Below are 19,765 nucleotides of genomic sequence, written 5' to 3'. Positions count from 1 at the left end.
GACACAGCATTGATTTTCTCATGTCTCTCTCTCCCGCTCTCACTATGTAGCCAGCTCTCCCTGGCTCTCACCCTATCCTCTGCCTCTTTCAATCTCAGTCCATGTCTTCCCATCTTTTTTGTCTCACTCTGTTTCTCAGAGGGTAGGGTCTCTATCTTTCTCTTCTGGTTCTTCTCTTTCAAGCGGCCCAGTGGCAACCATAGCATTGTCATTTATTGAACTGTTTCCTTTACATACAGGCACAACACACACATACACAGGCACGTATACCATGCACACATAGACACAACAGCCCTTTCGACCCCACTATCACATGACTAATTTGCTGAAACAGCCAAGAACCTGGCAAATGTGATTACTACAGTCTTACGCTAACCTAAGGAGACAGGCTCTGTGCTAGTCCTCTGTGTATAGACGTTTGAGTGTATATGTGTGATCGCTCCTATACTTTGTGCTGACAGAGAGTCTTGTCATTCCCTTAAATCCTACCTGTCAGTCAAACTAGAAATGATAAGGGCATTTTTCAAGTTTGGACACATCTGAACACTGTGTCAAAATTTGTGTATTGTGTACTGGGTTTGTATGTAGTAATATACTATCATATCTAAAGATTTTGTTTAAATGAATTCTTGTCATGTTAACCTGTTCATGAGCATCTTTGGCACTGAACATTTGCGCCTTCATATGTACAATCAGCTACTGTAATGCTTATTAACTATGTTCTGTATACATTTAGTGTGTATGTAATGTGCGCTACTTTTGTTGGGAGGCATTTCGCTGTAGTTTAGAGCAGCGGTCCCCAACCTTTTTTGCGTCACGGACCGATTTATGCCCGACATTATTTTCACAGACCGGCCTTTAAGGTGTCACGGATAAATACAACAAAATAAAACTAGTACCGGTACCGAAAAAAAGAAGATTTATTCATAACACGCGTGACAAGACCCAGGAAAACAGAGTTAACGATAAAAACGATAACAAAATAACGCTGAAAACCGATAAAAACCCTGAAAACCAGACATTTCACACCTGAGCCTCAACTCTCGCCGCCCGGTACCAAACGACTCACGGACCGGTACCGGTCCGAGGCCCGGGGGTTGGGGACTGCTGGTTTAGATTACAAAGAGACATAGACCATCAGATAAAATACAGCTGTTTCATATGCCCTGACATTACACCTCAGTGCCCACACAGACATGCCTCTTTATCTTTTGCAGCCATCAAGTCCTCATATTGTACCTTGTTTTCCATCTGCCTGCTTTCTCACTATCCTACCCGTTTTTTTATTGTGATAAAATTTAATTCATTTTACCCGCTGGGTCCACCTATGCTCACTATCTACACATTCATAGTACCATCCAGGTGCTTTGGAAGAATGTATTCAGAGAGTAGAATATGCCATTTTTCAGCAAAATACAAAAGTATACAGTATTTCAGTGTAAGAATAAAAAAAAAGAAGTCCTTTCATGGCCTCCTTTGTTTTTTTCCCCTGTAAAACATCTCCATGCTTCATGCTTCCCTACCCACAATGCAGTGCAAGATAGCCGTTTGTTTGAATTATGACTACACTGCCTTGGAGAGAGGTGAGAACATTGTGTCGTTTACGTGCATGTGCACACACACCAGTATCATAGTGTGTCTCCGCCAGTGCAGATGTTTACTTTCAACTTGTTTACCACATCCAACAATGGACAGCTGGAGCCAAGCATGAAAATATACAAAAAAAAAGACTAATAATGGTCTTCCCTTTGAAAGCGTCCTTAAATCAAAGTGCCGCAAGAGAAAGTAGGATGGAGACACGACAGCCAGCTTTCTGACAGGGTTTACTCAGATTCCCATGATTCTTGGCTTGAACCCAGCCCCCACTACACATGTCCTTAAATGGCAGGATGTGGCTAATTCATTAAAGGTCATGATCAGCAGAGACAGTAGGTTGATGGAGGGATGAGGTAGAAAATGTCAATTGTTTTGTCTGAATGCAAAAGGATTTACATGGCTAGACTGCATTCACCTAAAAGTCCTTTTTTTCATTTTAATGATAGGATTTGTAATTTAGTTTTGATGGTAAATTGACCTAAAATCACATACAAGGAAACACAGTAAAGTACGATCAGTTTTAAAATACATCAAGAAATTAGATTTCTGGCTTTCCGGAATATTTTTTTTCTTTTTTTTAAAATGCACTTCAAGCTAATTTTATTTTATATTCAGTTAATCTATATTAGTATGCAGCAGCAACAACAACAACAACAACAATAATAACAATAATAATAATAATAAAGAGAAACTTTAATGGAAGCTCGTTGATGTCCTTGATTGCATCTTTTTGTGGAAAAAGCTGGACAATAAAACCATAATTTATTCCTGTACCCTTGAACATTACTAAAAGCAGACTTATCATTAGCAAGTCAAATCCTACCCTGAATTGTTCAAATCTAAATGGACATTAAATGCAAATATCATTCACTTTAAATGATACAAAAGGCTTTTAATTACCTGTTTCAAAAGATGTCCACCAGCATTGGTACCTATGTGACCGACTATAAGTCCAACCAACCTAATAACCAACTATTAGTCGTTACAAACACACACTCCTCTAAAATAGCTTTTTTCTCCATTTTAAATTAGATTTTTGTTCACCTACAGGTGTTTCCGATACACAGCCTAATCTATATGAAGTCCCTGCGAGTCAGAGAAAGGTAACTAAAAGTAAATGTAATCCTTAGTTTCCTTAGTGAATGATTGTCTGCGTTAGTGCTGCGATGAAATGCCTCTTGCCCCTGTCCATACCCTTTGATTGGGCAAGCAGTTAGGAAAATGGATGGATGAAAGCTTCTAAGAAGTGCAATCATTCCTTTTTCAAACACTTAATGAGGGAGGAAAAATAGATGCAGGAACCAGTAGTCAAAATTCCAGCAACACTTGGGAGTATATACGAAAACCTTATTGGTAGATCGTGCCATGTATATACTTACAGATCAACCAGTGACACCTCAGAACACTCAACGTGATTGTTTAAAGTGTCTTATAATAGAAAGCAATAACAAATTAATCTATTTTTTCCATTGCCTGCTATTCGTGTCCATCACTATTCATTGTCTACTTACTTTACCAACAAAGACAACAAATGTTTGAAGTTTTTGATTGCCAATAATTTAAAGTTTTGATGACTCATTATTTCTTAAAATTCATGGGGTGAAAACACAGTTATGGTCCTCCTTCCTTCCTATCTTCCATCCTTTTATTAATTACTCAGGTAGTAGTGGTTGCTCACTGATGATTTCATGCAGAGACAGCATGTCCGTGTATGTCCATGTGTGCTTACCTCTGCTCCAGATGGTAGCAGAGGGAAGCTTTGAATCAGTCTGCCAATAGGCCTTATGATAGGTATGATTAAACACACTAACTAATTATATGGAAGGAAATTAAATTTTGGACCCCTGGTCTATCTCCTGTAACAAACATCCATGACCGGAACACACGGGGTTTCAGAAGACAACACAATGGTACAGATATAGAGCGCGCACATGGATACACAAACTTGCCCTTACTTGACTGATACCAATCATGTCACCATTAATCAAGGTGCTTGGTGTAAAAAGCTGTCAGAGGAATCCAATTACATTATAGATGATGAAATTGTTTTTTGTGGCTGAAGATGGAAGCTCAAAGACAGCTGCCAGTGTAGAAACAAGTATCTGTTCTCCGTTTTGCGGAAAAGCAGAGTTGTAAAGTTTCTGGAGGAGAGCAGTGAAAAAGTAATCAAAAAGAGAAATATCTGAAGATATTTCAGCAAGTGTCTAAGAGTCTTTGTCAGCTCTATTAAGGGATGAGAATCCCCTACCCATAATGCTTGTGAGCCATTTTATGTATGTATCTATTTACTTACTTACTTTTTTGGCTTCTAGTGTAGCCACTGGGTATTCAATTCAAGACACCAAAGACGACCGTAAGATTGACACTACCTGAAAATGCAAACCAAATTGTGGTTAACTGTCATTTCCAATGTAAAAGTGATTAATATGACATGGGGAGTAGCCTAACATACAGCTCAGGTCAATGCCAGATAAAAATGAATTCCTTGAAGGGCAAGGAACACAATTTCTCTAAGTAACATGTCCTGTCCAGTCCAGCAAGCAGAATCATGGATAAATGCTTTGTTGTACTAAACACATTTGCTTTTCCAAAATGTGGGTATTTTGCCCAAGTGGACGGGGTGATGAAGGCCAGGATGGCAAAAGATAGGAGAAGAATTTGGAGGAAGGGGGATGGTGGGAAAAGTTGAGGATTAAGCCAACAGGTTTGGTGAAATTTAGGGCAACCAAAACTAATTATTAGGGAAGTATTTGGTTAGGATTGAGGGTTAGAAATACTGTAAATACTGTTTTGATACTCAGAATATACAATCATTAAACTAATTTTTATATCTCTTTGAGACCGTCTGAAGGCTCAGAAAAGTATGTTTTCTTCTTGCATGGAAAATCTACTGAAGATAATAACAACTTTTCTTTTATTCCATAGATTTCTGGACTTGTCTTTAATTCTGTCATAGAAGAGGTCAAGTGCAAGAATACAAATCTTTGATTAATTTTGCAATTAGAATAACTGAGTAAGCCAAGGGTTGTCCAACTCTAGGCCAACTCAAGGGCCGATGTCCTGCAGGTTTTAGATCTCACCCTGGGTCAACACACCTGAATCAAATGATTAGTTCATTACCAGGCCTCTGGAGAACTTCAAGACATGTTGAGGTCATTTAGCCATTTGAATAAGCTGTGTTGGATCAAGGACACATCTAAAACCTGCCGGACACCGGCCCTCGAGGCCTGGAGTTGGACACCCTTTTATTGCTTTTAGGTTTTGCAAAAATTAAACAAAGCATATAATCTATAGTTAAAGTTTCCACCAAGGTTGATTTAAAGTTCCACTAGCCCAGATCCTTACACAACATTTATTTGTGTTATTCTAGACCACAGGTGTCGAACTCCAGGACACCGGCCCTCGAGGCCTAGAGTTTGACACCCCTCTTCTAGACTGTAGAATTAGCACTGAAAGCAAACTAACAGCTTAAAATTTAACCAGCAACCAAGAACTGTTACATTTAGAAGTGAAGTGTTTTTACGAAATGTTTCATGGGTATTCTTTTCATTTGCCAGTGTAAATGAAAAGGTAGCTTTGGAAAGATGACGTTTAGCAGCTAGACATATTTGCACTTTAAGGTGAAGGCTGAACTGGACCCCTGTACTGTGATGTCAGGCTAACAAGACACCAATATTGGCTGATTCACCTAGGCTCCAAATTATCTTCATTTTTTTATATTTTACATTATTTGTAAAATATAAACAAATGATACCAGTTAAATTAAGCTATAGCTTAATATAACTGGTAGCCTTTGTTAAGTTACAGGAGCCCAGGCTAGAACAGCAGGTGTGGGATGGAAAGTTCCTTCAGACACCACATGAGTTGCCATTCTTCACACATAGATTTCGATGTATGAATAGAATGACAAAGACCCTAATTTGTTGTTGGTTGTCTGTCTCTACACTTTATTCCTCGACATTAAAAGAACAGTGCCGTGAATAAAAAGCCTGTAATAACTAGCCAACTTTAGCGGTGCCATGCATCTCCATATGGCTGTTTAGGCTGTGCGCCATTCTTCCTTCCCCCCAAAATACATGCCTTTTAATTACATAAAGCAGAAAACATGGCACAACCATATGCTGATGATCCCCAGACTCACTATATTTTAGACTCAGTCATTTAACAGATGCTTACACTTGCGGCTCTCATCCAACAAGTGGGCAACAAAGAAAAAAAATAGCTTCAAGACATGACTTATGACAAGAGCACAAACCCAGACTATTCTTTTATGTACGCTTTCATATACCATCATTGTTTAGTGCTCCATATTGTTGATCCTGTCCAATCTTTACAGATTGTGCTCAGTTAATGAAGTGCCACAATGGCTAGGAGCTAGAACTTAACACTAAATCACCTTTAAGATATGATTGCATTGCTTCAAAGAAAATCCAGGCATCTCATCACTCTATGGAAGTCTTTGGAGGGTTGAAAATAATTATGCTGTGATCCAAACCTGGCCTGTGGGTATGGATTGGTTTGATATTTTCTCTATTTACTCCAAATCAAAACCATGCCAATTGTTAACCACTAGTAGCTGGTCAATACCAGGTAGAAGCTTGAAGAATACGTTTACTACACTGTGCCGTCAACTCATTTCTGTGACCCTGCTGCACATGTCAGCGCCGCCTCAGAGAGTATAATGATCAAGCAATGAAAAATTACAGTGAACTTTATATGGTAGCTTTCTGAAGCCTTGTCTCAATAGAAATATTTCTGAGTTTGCTTTGCATGTTCTTGTATAAAGAGCTGTGTTAAGATAATGACTCTCTACTACTGCTATGTGCTCTAAAACATTTAGTTTGTACATTTATCTTGTCTGAAGATGGTGCATCTGGGCCCTTCTCTGGCCAGCTGCCTGTTGTTGATAAGCGGACATACAGAATATTGAGGTGTACCTGTGGTGCACTGTAGTGAATACAATTTTCAGATACTCCGAGGACTTATATGTCTCTAAAATCTTTTACACAGACTTACACTGTGGACATGTATATACAAAAACAAACAAAAATGAAATTCTGATGTGATTTCTGCTGCCCTACAGAAAGAGAGAAAACTACAGCTGCCTTTTTGGGATGCACCTTCCTCGGGGTTAAAAGCTGACATGACTGATTTAACGGGTGTTGCAGTGTGCCAAGCAGACACCAAGGCAAACACAGAAGGGAAAAAAATAAATTAAAAAGCTTGATGAAAGAAAACAGGGAGACGAAATTGATTAGAGATGGGTAGATGAAGAGCGAAAGGGAAAAAGTGAAGGGGGAATAAAAGACAAGATGAGAGAAAAACATGGATTGTGAATTGGGAGAGATGAAAAGTGGAGAAGACTGATCCAAAACAAGAGGAGAGAAACGAACATAAGATGGTCGAAGTCAAAGAAAAAGTGATTAGCAATGGAGGAATCCAGCGGAAGGGAGATTGGGGAAGAGAAGAAGACAAAAGATTAAGGTGTAGTCATAATAATGGATTGGATTTATATAGCGCTTTTCAAGGAACCCAAAGCACTTTACAATGCCACTATTCATTCACTCTCACATTCACACACACTGGTGGAGGCAGCTACGGTTGTAGCCACAGCTGCCCTGGGGCAGGCTGACAGAAGCGAGGCTGCCATATCGCGCCATCGGCCCCTCTGGCCAACACCAGCAGGGTAAAGTGTCTTGCCCAAGGACACAACGACCAGGACAGAGAGCCCGGGAATCAAACCGGCGACCTTCCGGTTACAGATGCACTTCCCAACCCCCTGAGCCACGGTTGCCCCACAGTTGTAGTGGCTCAAGAGCAGACAATAAATAGTTTCATAGTGTTTCTGTCAGTTTGTATGTATTTTAATCTTTCTGTGCTGTGTTTACCGTATTAATCTACCTGTGTCCACCTGTCTGAGTGTGTCTGTGTGTGTAATAGGTTAAATGCCACTTACAAGGGACATGAGGATACTTCTAAATGTCTGCCCTTTGTGTATTTTCATCTGCAGTCCATCCATACTCTCCTGTAGATGAAGAAGATGAGGTAGGAGGGACAGAGGGATGAATGGGTTGGAGGAATGGAAGGAAGTAAGGAAGGAAGGGAGGAAGTGGACTTTTCAGGGTTGCTGGGTTCATGAGGGGTGGATGATGTTGGTGGGGAGGGGAGCTGAATACCTAGAGCCGAGCAAATTAAAGTAAAAGCAAAGGATGGATGGCAGTGGGGTACAGGGTGCATCTGGTAGTCCAGCAAGCAAGTTGTTGAGCAAGCCTGGAAATGGAGGAGTTAGTGAGAGAGAGGGAGGAAAGAAGGAGAATGGGAACAAGAGGCAGAGTCGTGACTGTAGGTTGATTTACGGAGGCTTTCCTTTTAATGAAATTGTTTCAGTGACAGAGCCGGTAAAAGGCCCTTAATGGATTGGCTGGCCTAATGTAATGAAATTACTCCCTCTTTCACTATAGAGAGAGGAAAAAAGAATAAAAGAGGACATGGGGGGAGGGAGAGGAGGAGGATGGGAGAGGAGAGATGCAATTAATATTTACAGAACAGACAAGCAGGGTGGGCTTTAGTAGCAATGGCTCGCTCGCTCGCTCTCTTCTTTATTGTGCCTATCTCTCTCGCCCCTCTCTCTCCCGGTGGCCAGTGTGCGCTGGGCGTGCGGCAGGGGAAGGAGGTGATAGGCTGATGCCAGGCAGGCCACTTCAGCGCACCGGTCTCTTCTCTCGCGCTCTCCTTTTCCTCTCCTCTTCTCCTTAGGGCTGGCCATATCAGCACCGAGGTGAGAGACTTAACCTTAGCTTTCGTGCTATCATCTGGACTTGATATTCCTAGAGTGTGTGTGAGTGAGTGCATGTGCGAGAGAGAGAGTTAACTCCGGTGTCTCCTACCTGCTACCTTAAGCCCACTACTTGGGTATCACCTTACACACATATCCACATGCACACACTCTCGTTCAAGCAACCCATCTTTTGTTAGTCCCTCCCCCAGCTGAGCGGACCTTGCAGACTTGCGCCTGACTCTCTCCCATCTCTGTCTCATCTGTGTGTGTGTGTCTGTGTGTGTGTGTGTGTTTGTGTGTGCGGTGCAGGCAACTGGACAGCAACCACATCAGCTGCATCGAAGATGGAGCTTTCCGAGCGCTGCGCGATCTGGAGATTCTGTAAGTAGAGAAAAACCCTGGTCCTCCATCTCTCTCCTCCTTTGCCTCCTCCTTCTCTCATCAGTTTCCTCTTCTCCTCTCTTCCCCTTTTCATGTTTTGTCTGTGAAACAAGGATATGTCCTGCACTCTCCTCTTCTCATTATAAGCTTTGCTTTATGTCTTATTCAGTTTCCTCGCCCTTTCCTTTTTTCCCCTTTCATTTAAAAGGAATACACTTCCCTCTCAGTTCTGTATCGTCCCTCTTTCCCCTTCATGTACTTTTCTATGTCTGCTTTGTGTCTTTAGTATAAGAAAAGCTGTAACTTGAAGATGATTTTGTTTAAAGATCACAGTTTCTTAAATGCTTCTGCGTGTGAATTATCCTCAGTTCTAGACTTGAATGACTGCAGAGGTGGCTGTATAAGTACTTGTACGCATTGCTTGCAAAGATGAAACCTACCTGTTCATCAGCCTGAAATTGTGTAGTCACTGACTCACATTAAACTGATACACACCCAAATACAACACAAACAATGGGATGGGAAACATTGTATCTGCCACCTGCTGTGCTCTGCATTTCTGCGCTCCATGTGTGTTAGCATATGTGGGTGATTCCTCCTGTATATGGGGATACATTAATGTTCTTACGTGTTTGCTTCCAGCTGTGTGAGTTATTGAGTCTGTGTTTGCGCAAGTGTGTGAGGAGAAATTGTGTGCGTCTGATCTGTCTACATTTCCAGAGCTCCTCATTTGTCACTATACTCAGAGGTGTGACCGGCCACTGTGCAACGAAAGCTATATTAGTAAAAAGGTGTCTACTTTTTCCGCACCTGTATGTGTGTACAAATGCATGTAATTGTGCATGAATGGGTTTCTATGTGTGTCTGTTGCAAGGCTTTACTGTTAGTACAGAATCAGGTTATTATTTTCTTACTCTGTTCCCTATATTTTGTGCTAGTGTCAGATCCTGATATTAGGAAAAAGCAGCTGAAAATAAGTTTGTTCTGTGATGGTGGCATTGCTGATAGCTGATAAGGTTAGTGGTACTGTTTTTGATTATCTTAATGAGGAATAATCATATAGAAAATCAGGCACAGGCAAAGTGAAAGAAAGATTAGCCTAAAAAAACAGGCAAAAAGAAGAGAGAAAAGTGGGGTGATTCCACTTTTTCCAACCTGTCTGTCCATCTTTGGCTACATATGACTTGGAAAATATGCCGGCAAATTATTAGAACTACTAGAAATTGTTTGGTTTCCCAGTTGAGTTAAATGTTGGAAAAGAACAAGACAAGAATGTGATTTTTCTTATGGTTTTTAGGGTTTCCAACACATTCTGACAATAATTAGGTATTATAGTCATCAGCTTGAAAGTCTGAGATAAAGTCTCATTGTCACATAAATGTCTACTATATCAGGAATAATATTCACAGAGAGACTATTAAGGGCAAAGCTACCAAGTATACATCTTCTGTGATAAGGATGAGAAGCCAAAGAAGCCTGGGAAGTTGGCAGAATTTAGATTTTTAAAGGAATTTTCTCCGTAATGCTGATTCCACCTTTGTCTGCAGTGTATTTTTCACTTTAAATGGCCCATTTAAGAATTGTGGGGTCAAAAATGTGATCAAATTCAATATGCATAAAGATGATATACAGCAGAAAGCAGGTATGTGATGCAAAAGCTCAGAGAGATTCCCAGCAGTATCAGACACATCTTGATTAGTATCCTGCTGAAGTAGGTGTGATTGTTCTTGGTGCAGTCTGGTGCTGCTAATGTGCTCACATAAATGATTAAATAGAGCAGAGGATACTGTGGTAAATGGTTCAGTGTGTGGCAGTGTAGTCCTCATCCAAATCAAAATAAAATGTAATCACCGCTACTATAAGTAATAAAATCAATGCACATGTTCATTATAAATGATACTTCATGACAGTATTGTAGGTTTTCATTAAAGCCATCGTATCCTTTATCTCCACGTTTTATTTCCTTTTATAAGTTAGATTTTTTTTCATTCCCTGGCCTCACTTTTGCTCAGCGCACAATGAAAGTGATAGGGGCCAGATAGAGGGGGATCGGCAGTGCGAGATACAACATATTAGCAATTCATAAGACTCTGACAGCTGAGTGCTCGGCAGGATTTACAATTCACTGTAAATACGCAGCCGTTCCATTCACAGCAGACAGCATGACAGCACACAGTATATTCACTGAATGTGACGTTTTAATAAAGGCAGGTGTGTGTGTGTGTGTGCGCGCGCGTGTGTCTGTGTGCGTTGAAGTGTTTGTGTTCATGTGCAAAGGGCATGAATGACAGTAAGCAATTCTGCTGCTGGACTGATCTTCATTTCAAGCATCTTAACGCACACGCACAGACAAACACACGCATTCGCCACACAAACAGATGCATGCGTATTCACACATATCCGCGCACACACAAACACAGACGCAGTCCCATCTGTTCAGTTCTTGGGGTTGAGTCCGTGATCGTAGTACAAAATGGATGATAGAGATAACGGTGACTGGAGGTCATGTGACTGCACCATCAGGTAGGTGTATGCATTTTTGATTGTTCACACCTGTGTGAGTATCTTCTTGTGCTTTTGTCTTTTCAAGGATCGGTTTAAGTTTTAAGCCATCGGCTGTTCAAATGGCTGAGCAGCACTGAGGTTAGGATGATTAGGTTTAGATTAAAGTTTAGTGCAGTGTTTCTATTACACATTCGTTTATCCATCAAACAGAGGTTAGGTCGTTTGTCAAGCAGAAATATCTCCAGCCTGGGGACTTGACAATTTGAAAATGTCATCTTGATCTCTGGGAAATTGCAAATAATATTTTACGTGTTTTTAGACATGTTATAGGGTATTAGTCAGTCAAGAAGATAGATCGAAATTATAAAGAAAACATATTTTTATACTTTAATAAAGTCCTAGTTGGAGTAGCATCTGCGATCCACTTGGTCAGCAGTTTTCTATATTTTTCTTTACCTGCTCAACCACCTGTATTCATATTTGCGCCAACTAGCCTCTACTTCACTGCCGTTATGAGTTATTTTGATTGTACACTTAGATATAGGCATTCTTGTATATTTCTGGCATCTGCACGTAACATTACACCTTCATGTTTATGCAATAACTCTTTTGCTTTTACATGTGAGGCCTTTTCTCTGTTCTTTGCAATAAATGACTCTCAGCTTGCTCGAGTCGCACTTTCAATTTGTTTGATCCACTAAATTGATGCCTCTGGTTCCCATCCAGAAATCTTCTGAACTGGGCCAAATTTCCCTCGGAAGGGCTGTTTGGTTTCCAAGTGCCGCTTCGGCTTGCTTGACACTATGTTAGCATTAGCCAACTTTTCTCGACAGATGAAACACTCAAGGCTGATGGGTTGTTGGCGTCCTTGTCCAGCTTATATGTGATACTTCTAGTGCCAGATTTTTTTTACTCTTTTCTTTAGGTGGAGAGTTAGTTCTAGCTTTACTTAGTTTTCCCTCTTACAAATTTCATTATCCCCGCTGTTTTGAATGTGTGACATTCGGATAAATCCAACCATTCGGAGACTACGCTTAAATATAGGTATTCCCTTTGAAGCACTTTTTAAATTATCTTTGGGTATCTTTGTGCTGCAAAAATGGTAAAAATGGTAAATGGGCAGATATTTTACTATATAGCGCTCTTCGACGCTAATTGAGCAGCCCAAGCGCTTTCTACTACAAGCCTCACACATACTGACACAAGCACTTTGTTTTAACACCTAAGTGTTTTTATCTCTCTCTCACACACACACACACATTGATGGATGCATTGGGGGTGAAAATGGCAGGCTGGAGGAGCTGAGGATCAAACCACCAACCCGCCAAAATGCTTGCATATGAATTATTGGTGTAATAAATATAAAATACAGTCATTACTTTCCGTAGGAATTTAATATTACAATAATAATGTATGTTTTCCATATAAACCAACCATAAGATATAAGAAAGTGCATAGGTTGCAGGCAAATAGATATGTGTGTGTGTTTTAGTAATTTGTGTGTGCGCGCATCATGCTAATTGAAAGAAGTGGATCTCTCTCTCTCTCTCTCTCTCTGTGGCACTAATGAATCTCCACTTTAATTAATCTAGTCATTTTTAATTAGCCAATGTTTCTTGGTAGACTAGGCTTTATCTGAGCTTAATATGTTTCACAGGAGCTGCTTTGACTCGTCAAAGCTGAATATTTGGGTGTGCGGCTCATTTTGTAAAAGCTAAATGGATTTGAGTTTGTTAGTTTCATTAATCTTGTTATAATTGATAATATAATGGAAATGAAAAGGAGTGATGGGGCTTTTTTTCTAAATAAAGTTAGACAACGTGTTAAAAATTCAGACACATTTAAGATAAAATATTTGACCTGTCACAAATTGAAAAATTTGCGTATGCATTGACTAAAAGCTGTAATCATTTCTCTTTGCAAAAAAAAAGAATGAATTCCTCGTTTTTATTAATACGAGTGTACTTTTAATCATTGCATTTTTCAAGGGTTTTTTCCCCCCTTTAACACTTTCTGTAATTTTTGCCACGTATTGTTCTTAAGCATCACAGTTTGACTCACGTTCACCTCCTGAAGAATCCGACAGGAAATAATAACAAACAAAAAAGCATACCGTACTAGTCGCAGGGAAGTGATCTCAGCAATTCACAACAAAGAGCCAATTTCTGTACTCTAAGAAAAGAAAAGTTTCTATGATGTTAAGGGTTTGAATGCTGCTTCTTTCTCTCTGGCTTTGACAGAAGAGTTTTATTTTCTGAAGAAGCTTAGAAAGAAAGACAGATGTGACTAAAGAGCCTTTAAATTCACCATTTCCTCTGATATCCTTTCCCCTTACTCATATGTCCTTAGATAGTCTCTTTCGCTCTTGCCTCCTCTTCTCTCTGCTCTCTCTTTCATGGTTGCCAGGATGAAAGTGAAGGATCGGTGTTGTAAAAGCAAGGCAGTGCTGGGCTATGATTTATTTAGACCCAAAAGGGCTGTGGTTACTATCCCATCCTTTTTGCCTGGAGAGACAAGAGACAAGAGAGATTTGGGGAGGTGGAATGGGTAGGGGGGGTGTTAGCAGAATGGGGGGGGAAAGGGACAGAAGGAAGAATTTGAGGAAAGAAGAAGAAAAGAAGGCATGTAATACTGGTGCTGTAAAAACAGCCAGTTTCCTGGATATAACTTATTTATCTACTGTTGAGGAGAGAGGGAGAAACAAGGCAATACAGAAAAGAAGGTCGAAAGGAAAGTGGAGAAATCCATAGATGCAGAGGAAGACCAAAAAGATGTGCAGTGTGCAAAGAAAAGGAGCGATAAAATGCAGGGAGAGAAGGCAGAGATAAGAACAATAGACAGATACATACTGTAAAAGTGATGCAGGACAAAAACAAACAAGAAGCAGAAAAAGGGAGGCAGGTGAAACCTTGTCCATTTGTTGCAGATAAACAAGACCAGAAGAAAGAGATGTAGGACAGAGCGGTATAAAAGACATCAGAGTGAAAGGGAGATGAAATGGCAGACAGAAAAGAAGGAAGAAACACTGATGTGACATTAGCGAGTAGAAGAAACTCTGATAGAAAATAGATTGAAAGGATCAGAGGGAGGAGAGCAGGGAGGCATTAATTATTGATGGAACAAATGTCTGACTGACTGACTCAATTTGGCCCTTTGTTGTTTCCAGACCACCAAGGCTGTCAGATAGACTCAGAACAGGGTTTCTCAAAGTAAGGACGGAGACCCCACTGGGTGGCTGATGTTTTGATTTTCCGGTTTTTAGTTTTTATCAAGATTGGTTGGCAATATGGCTTAATTTTAATTAAGTGATATGTGTTGCCTCCATTGCTTAGATAAACATAACACAAAGATGTTATATACATGCATCTATTATCTGTTAACAAGAATGCCAAATATCTGTATTGTGAATGGCCAATCTAAACTGCTGTCCTAATGCGTTATTGCATTGGCGCTGTTTTGAGATTGACCTGTGCTGTAGGGCATCTGCACATTCTTGTTAATATCCGGATAGTCATTTTCCACTGCCAAGTAATGAAGACCCACTCTGATACTGCCATCTTGGAAAATTAGTCATTTTAGGTAAGCTTTCTCTGCTAGAAAATTAGAAGAGTCTTTAGGCTGCGATGCTGCAAACAAATATCTGAAATTAACTTTTTAGCTTTTATGCAATGGCTGGTATACTCATAAAACATTGCCTGAGAGGACTCACTATTCATGACCAAAATAATGACAGCTCAAACGGCCACGGCAAGTGGAGGCAGAGGCAACAAAAAACTGCACCTTGAATAAGCGGTTTATTTACACCGCATAAAATCAGTTGCAAAAAGGAGATGTGGTGTGCAAGTAAAGGTCTGTGTGAGTGAGTGTGTGGATGTTAGTGGGAAAATGATAGTGAACTCAAAGTGCATAACGAGAGTCTCTCTGAAAGTAGACAGCTTTTATAGTGACTGGCATCACTGGCCCAGGCGCTCCAAGCCAGCTGAAGTGGAAGACTCCATCAACCAACATGTTTCTGGAAGAAGCCACAATGCTCTCTGTTCTTTAGTGCCTGCATTTTTGATAAAAAATGCTCTCGTGGAGCATAGAAACAAATGTGCATTTAAAGCCACTTTTACCTTTAAAGTTTCAAAGAGCGCAACCAAACACTTGTTATTAAGGTGTTAAAAAATGTAAAACATTAACCAGTCAACTGGTAAATTATGTGTTCATTTTGAATTTCAAACCATGTTGGGTAATTAAAAACCACACATTGGTTGTCAGAAAACACATCATGGAGCATATCTCTCTATCAGGCAAGAGATGCCCTTTAGAAAGGTATCTGTGCTCCAGGGAGACTCGGCTGAAAGGTACGAGTGATCAGCTTTCCAGTTCTGGGACAGTGATAAACCTTTATTGGAGGATTCTCCCGAGCACAGTTTGTGTTACCGTGCACCTTTTTTGTAGAGCAGCGGAAAGTCATTGCTAAGCTTAGACAACTACAACACTGGGTTAAAGTTGTTGGATTAGGGCATGGTCCCATTTAAGAGAAGATTCCAATCCCATGCCAGGTGTAGCAGCGATTGTGTTACGTAAAGATAGCAATTATTTCACAGTTCTGGGTGAATACCAAAATGCCTAAACAAGCCTGGGATCGTTTTTCTATCACACGTGAAAACAGAGGCAGAGTCACCCTTGATTTGTTCTTTTGTTTGGTCTTTACTGAAAATCAAGAAAGAATGCACACCGGGGTGGCCTTATCATATTCGTCATTAAACACCTATCAGAATCAATTAGTGCTGCGAAATAATTCTAAACAAGTGGTTTTCCTAATGGCACACATTATGGATGCATGTCACTCTGCTTTCCCACTAAACATGAAACAAAAAGATTCATCTTAATTACTTGACAGGTCCTTTCATCTCTATGCAAGCTTTGAAGGTTTCAGATTAATATTGGTTATGCTGATAAACACATTTTGATTGTTTGCATCCTTTACAAAAATCAGACTTGCTCTAAAGCATATCCTGTTCTGACCTGTATGTTATAAGCATCCTAAGCGGGGTGAAGACTTGCTGTTGTTTTATCTCTCAAAAGTCAAACTACGAATGCAAATACAACAACGGAGACTGAACTATGACTTTTCTTCAGTGCATTACTGTGAAGAGCACCGTGATCATTAAACTCAACAATCCCACAGTCGGCTTTCCTCCTAATACTTTGATTCCACCGTTTTTGTATTTTTTTTTAAAGCCTTTGATGGTCAAAACTGTGTGTGCTCAAACTTGTAAGGCCAATAAACACAGCAGAAGTGGAAATGTAATTATGTGATAAACACAGTCTTTATATTTGGCAGAGAAGCTGCTCGATCCACTTTGTCAGTTTGATTCCCGAGAATACCTCGTCCTCGCAATCACGTCAGCGCAGATGGTAGGCATTCCTCCTGCAGCGGCTAATGACTGTGTGTGCCAGCGCACGAAGTGTGTTTTTACTCAGCGGGAGCTAATTTAATGCTGAGTGCCAGTGCTGAATGCAGCCAGCCTCACACTGCTGTACCTTGTAGTCTTTCCCATGTACTCTTCTATTCCTTTGTACCAACCAAGAATTCAAAGTAGCAGACAAAAATGTCTTCTTGTTAGCCACAAAACTTGTTTTAATTTCCTTCCGTGCACTTTTTTAAAAAACTTGTTTTGACTTATTACTGCATGGAGAAGTTTTTTATAACTTCATTAATTACTGTAGAATATTAAGTGTGGTCTTGGGATTAGGGTTGCCAGCCTGTAAGGGCTTTATAACCTTAAGGTGACAGTTTAGTCTAGCCTATTAAAAAATTATACAGTAGATTGTAGCATGATGATTTGTTATTCACTGCTCTGTTGCATTTGTTTGCAGGAGGGTGCAGTTTACGTGGTTTATATTCACAAGGGCAAACCAATTAATTCTAATTCAGCAATGTCTCAATCAATAATATATAATCTATTTTAAAGCACTTACCACATAGCTAACGCCTGATTTTGAATTCCATTGTGTTTTGGCAAGTGCGTCTGCGTGTCTTTGAATGAGTTAATCCACTTAGTGCATGTGTCTGCCAGGCCACATCAGAATAAATGATGGGTCCCTGTGTGATGATGAATGGTAATTTAGATTTAACATAACTGGACTAACGAGCGCACTAATGACTCCAAAGCTAGCCTGGACAGCTCTCACTCGACAGGCTCACGCCTTGCATCCCAATGAGATGGGGAAAGGGCACCCAACTATGTGCACATGCATACGCAATCATAAATTCATAAACGGTTCTGGCAGCGAAGCACATCCCATACACAGATGCACACATGCACCAAAACCACACACACACACCACATAAGCTAAGTATGTATGTTTCTGAGAACTCATTGAGTAGTTGCGAGAAGCCAGGTCAGGCGGATAGGAAGCTGATTAATTAGTAATTATTCATCGGCCAGTTTTCAACCAGTTGAATTAGATGCAGTTTTTGCTCACTGATCTTTTGACTCGCTTTTTTTCCCCTCTCTTGACAACGAAGATTAATGAAAATAAATGATAAGTACTTCATCATTTTCAGATATAAATAGATTTCATTAAAAAGAGGGTGAATTTTCACTTAATCGTTTATCTTTAGATCTGAAAGTTTTTAAGGTGATGAGACTTTGTTGCGTGTTTCACTACAAAGTCACTGCACTCAATTACGCTAATGAACCTTGGCATTTTAATTGTGCTGCTTTTTGAGGGAAAAAAACACGCTCTTGCGACAAAGAACCCCACTATTAACATTTCCACAGGCCAATAACACGTACAACTGCTTTATCTGTACAGCCTGTTCATCCGAACTATAGTCTCATAGTGGGATGTTACACCCATGTAAAGTGAAAAGCCAAAATCAGCTTGCAGTGCTCCGGAAGTGTCTAGCCTGGTCACTCATGAGGAAATTAATATGGAATTAATTATTAAAAATGCAGAAACTTATTGTCTGTAATTGTTTTGGTAAGTTTATGTTAACAAAGTGATACAAACAGCATCAATTGCAAGGCAATTAACAGCCTCTTTATTAAAATGAAGCTAGTTTAAAGGTATGTTGCATTTCATTTGCATTCATCTTTTTAAATCTATTTAAATATATTTTGTATATTTACAGTCACAAAGAGCAAATATGTAAAATAAAACTGAAGCAAAACCTGCATATTTTTAAATAGTGTAAGTGATCCATCTTTCTGTTGATTGCACACAAAACTTTCAAGCACAGCTAGAAGGGGGAGGTGGTTGAGAAAGGACTGAGCTTTAATAATGGCGAGAAGCAGAACAGGTGTCGTGACTGAACTGAATTTTATTTCTTTAAACACTGATGTTTTTATTAATTGCAACCAAGACCGATAGAAAAATCGACACGTGCAAAAACAGACAGATGAAGGCGGGGCAGGCAAAATGGTTTGACAGAAAAATCGGAAAGGAGAGCGAGAGTCTGCCATTTACATGACATGCCCATATGCACATTACAAACACACAGAGAGCTAAGAGGTCTGAGAAGCACTCAGAAGAGCAGTGGATCGGCTGCATATTTTATGATCACTTTTCTCGGCGAAGCACAACTTTCTGTGCCGCTAAGAAAGAAAAACGAGAGGGACAGAGTGAGAAAAAGGAAAGTGAAGTGCATGTGTGTGTGTAGCAGTGAGGTTTTGGCCGACGACTGTCATAATTCATGAGGGCAGACGGACAGAGTTGCTCAGTGCACTGTAACTTCACAAGGTGACTTTCACTTTGCCTGTAACTCCCCTTTTCAAACACAGACTCGGTTATGCAAACTGTCAAATATTTCTTCATCTAAATTTCTTATTACCTCTTCTCTTTGTCTTTATACTCTTCCTCTTCTTTTTCCAGTCATGTATACCTCCTCTGCACATTTGCCTTCCTTTTAATTCCTGCTTCCCTCTCATCTTTTAGATTATTTACTCGCATCTCTTCTGCTAATTTCTGCCATGCTTTTTCAACCACATTTACCCAACCTTTCATCAATGTTTATAACATATATAAATAAACTTATTTCCATGTTAATGTCAAATAATGGTTAGTCAAGCTGTGAGATTATGTATTTGGATAGTTTGGTGATTATTTTTACAATCAGAGAGACCAAAGTGACCTATTTCTCCTACTTTTTATTTGTTTGTTGCTTTATGTGTACATCCAGCTTGAAAGCAGGAGGCAATAAATTATGTTTCCACCTACTGAGCTGTTGACCTCTTGGCCTCAGCTTCACTGATTGAGGCTCCGTACTTAAATCAGTTTAGCTGCAAGCTTAAAAACACAAGAAATGGTGAAATAGGAAATAAGGAAATAATCTCACGCACTGCACTGCCAGCAGGAGAGCTGTGCTTTCTTTATGAGAGTGATGTGTCCTGGCCGAGCTGATCTAACACTTCAATGCCACATTAAGGTGAAAAGGCATTGTCTGTGTTGCACTCCTATAGGCTTATACTACATTATATTATGTTATATATGTTATGTTACAGTCGATTA

General features: G+C 39.9%; 1 protein-coding gene across 1 annotated transcript in view; it reads left to right on the top strand.

Moving 5' to 3' along the window:
• Positions 1-19,765, top strand: part of slit3 (slit homolog 3 (Drosophila)) — a 241,607-nt gene that overhangs the window by 139,506 nt on the left and 82,336 nt on the right. The window contains exon 6 of the mRNA XM_085468616.1: positions 8,684-8,755. Coding sequence (XP_085324742.1) covers positions 8,684-8,755 — 72 coding nt within the window. The remainder of the gene's footprint in view (positions 1-8,683; positions 8,756-19,765) is intronic.

This window comes from Copadichromis virginalis, linkage group LG2 (assembly GCF_057382275.1).
Source record: "Copadichromis virginalis isolate Kocher_CV1m ecotype Utaka linkage group LG2, C_Virginalis_male_GT1.1, whole genome shotgun sequence".
Lineage (NCBI taxonomy): Eukaryota > Metazoa > Chordata > Actinopteri > Cichliformes > Cichlidae > Copadichromis > Copadichromis virginalis.
Note: the sequence above shows the minus strand (reverse complement) of the source record. Positions and strands in the feature narration are given on the sequence as shown.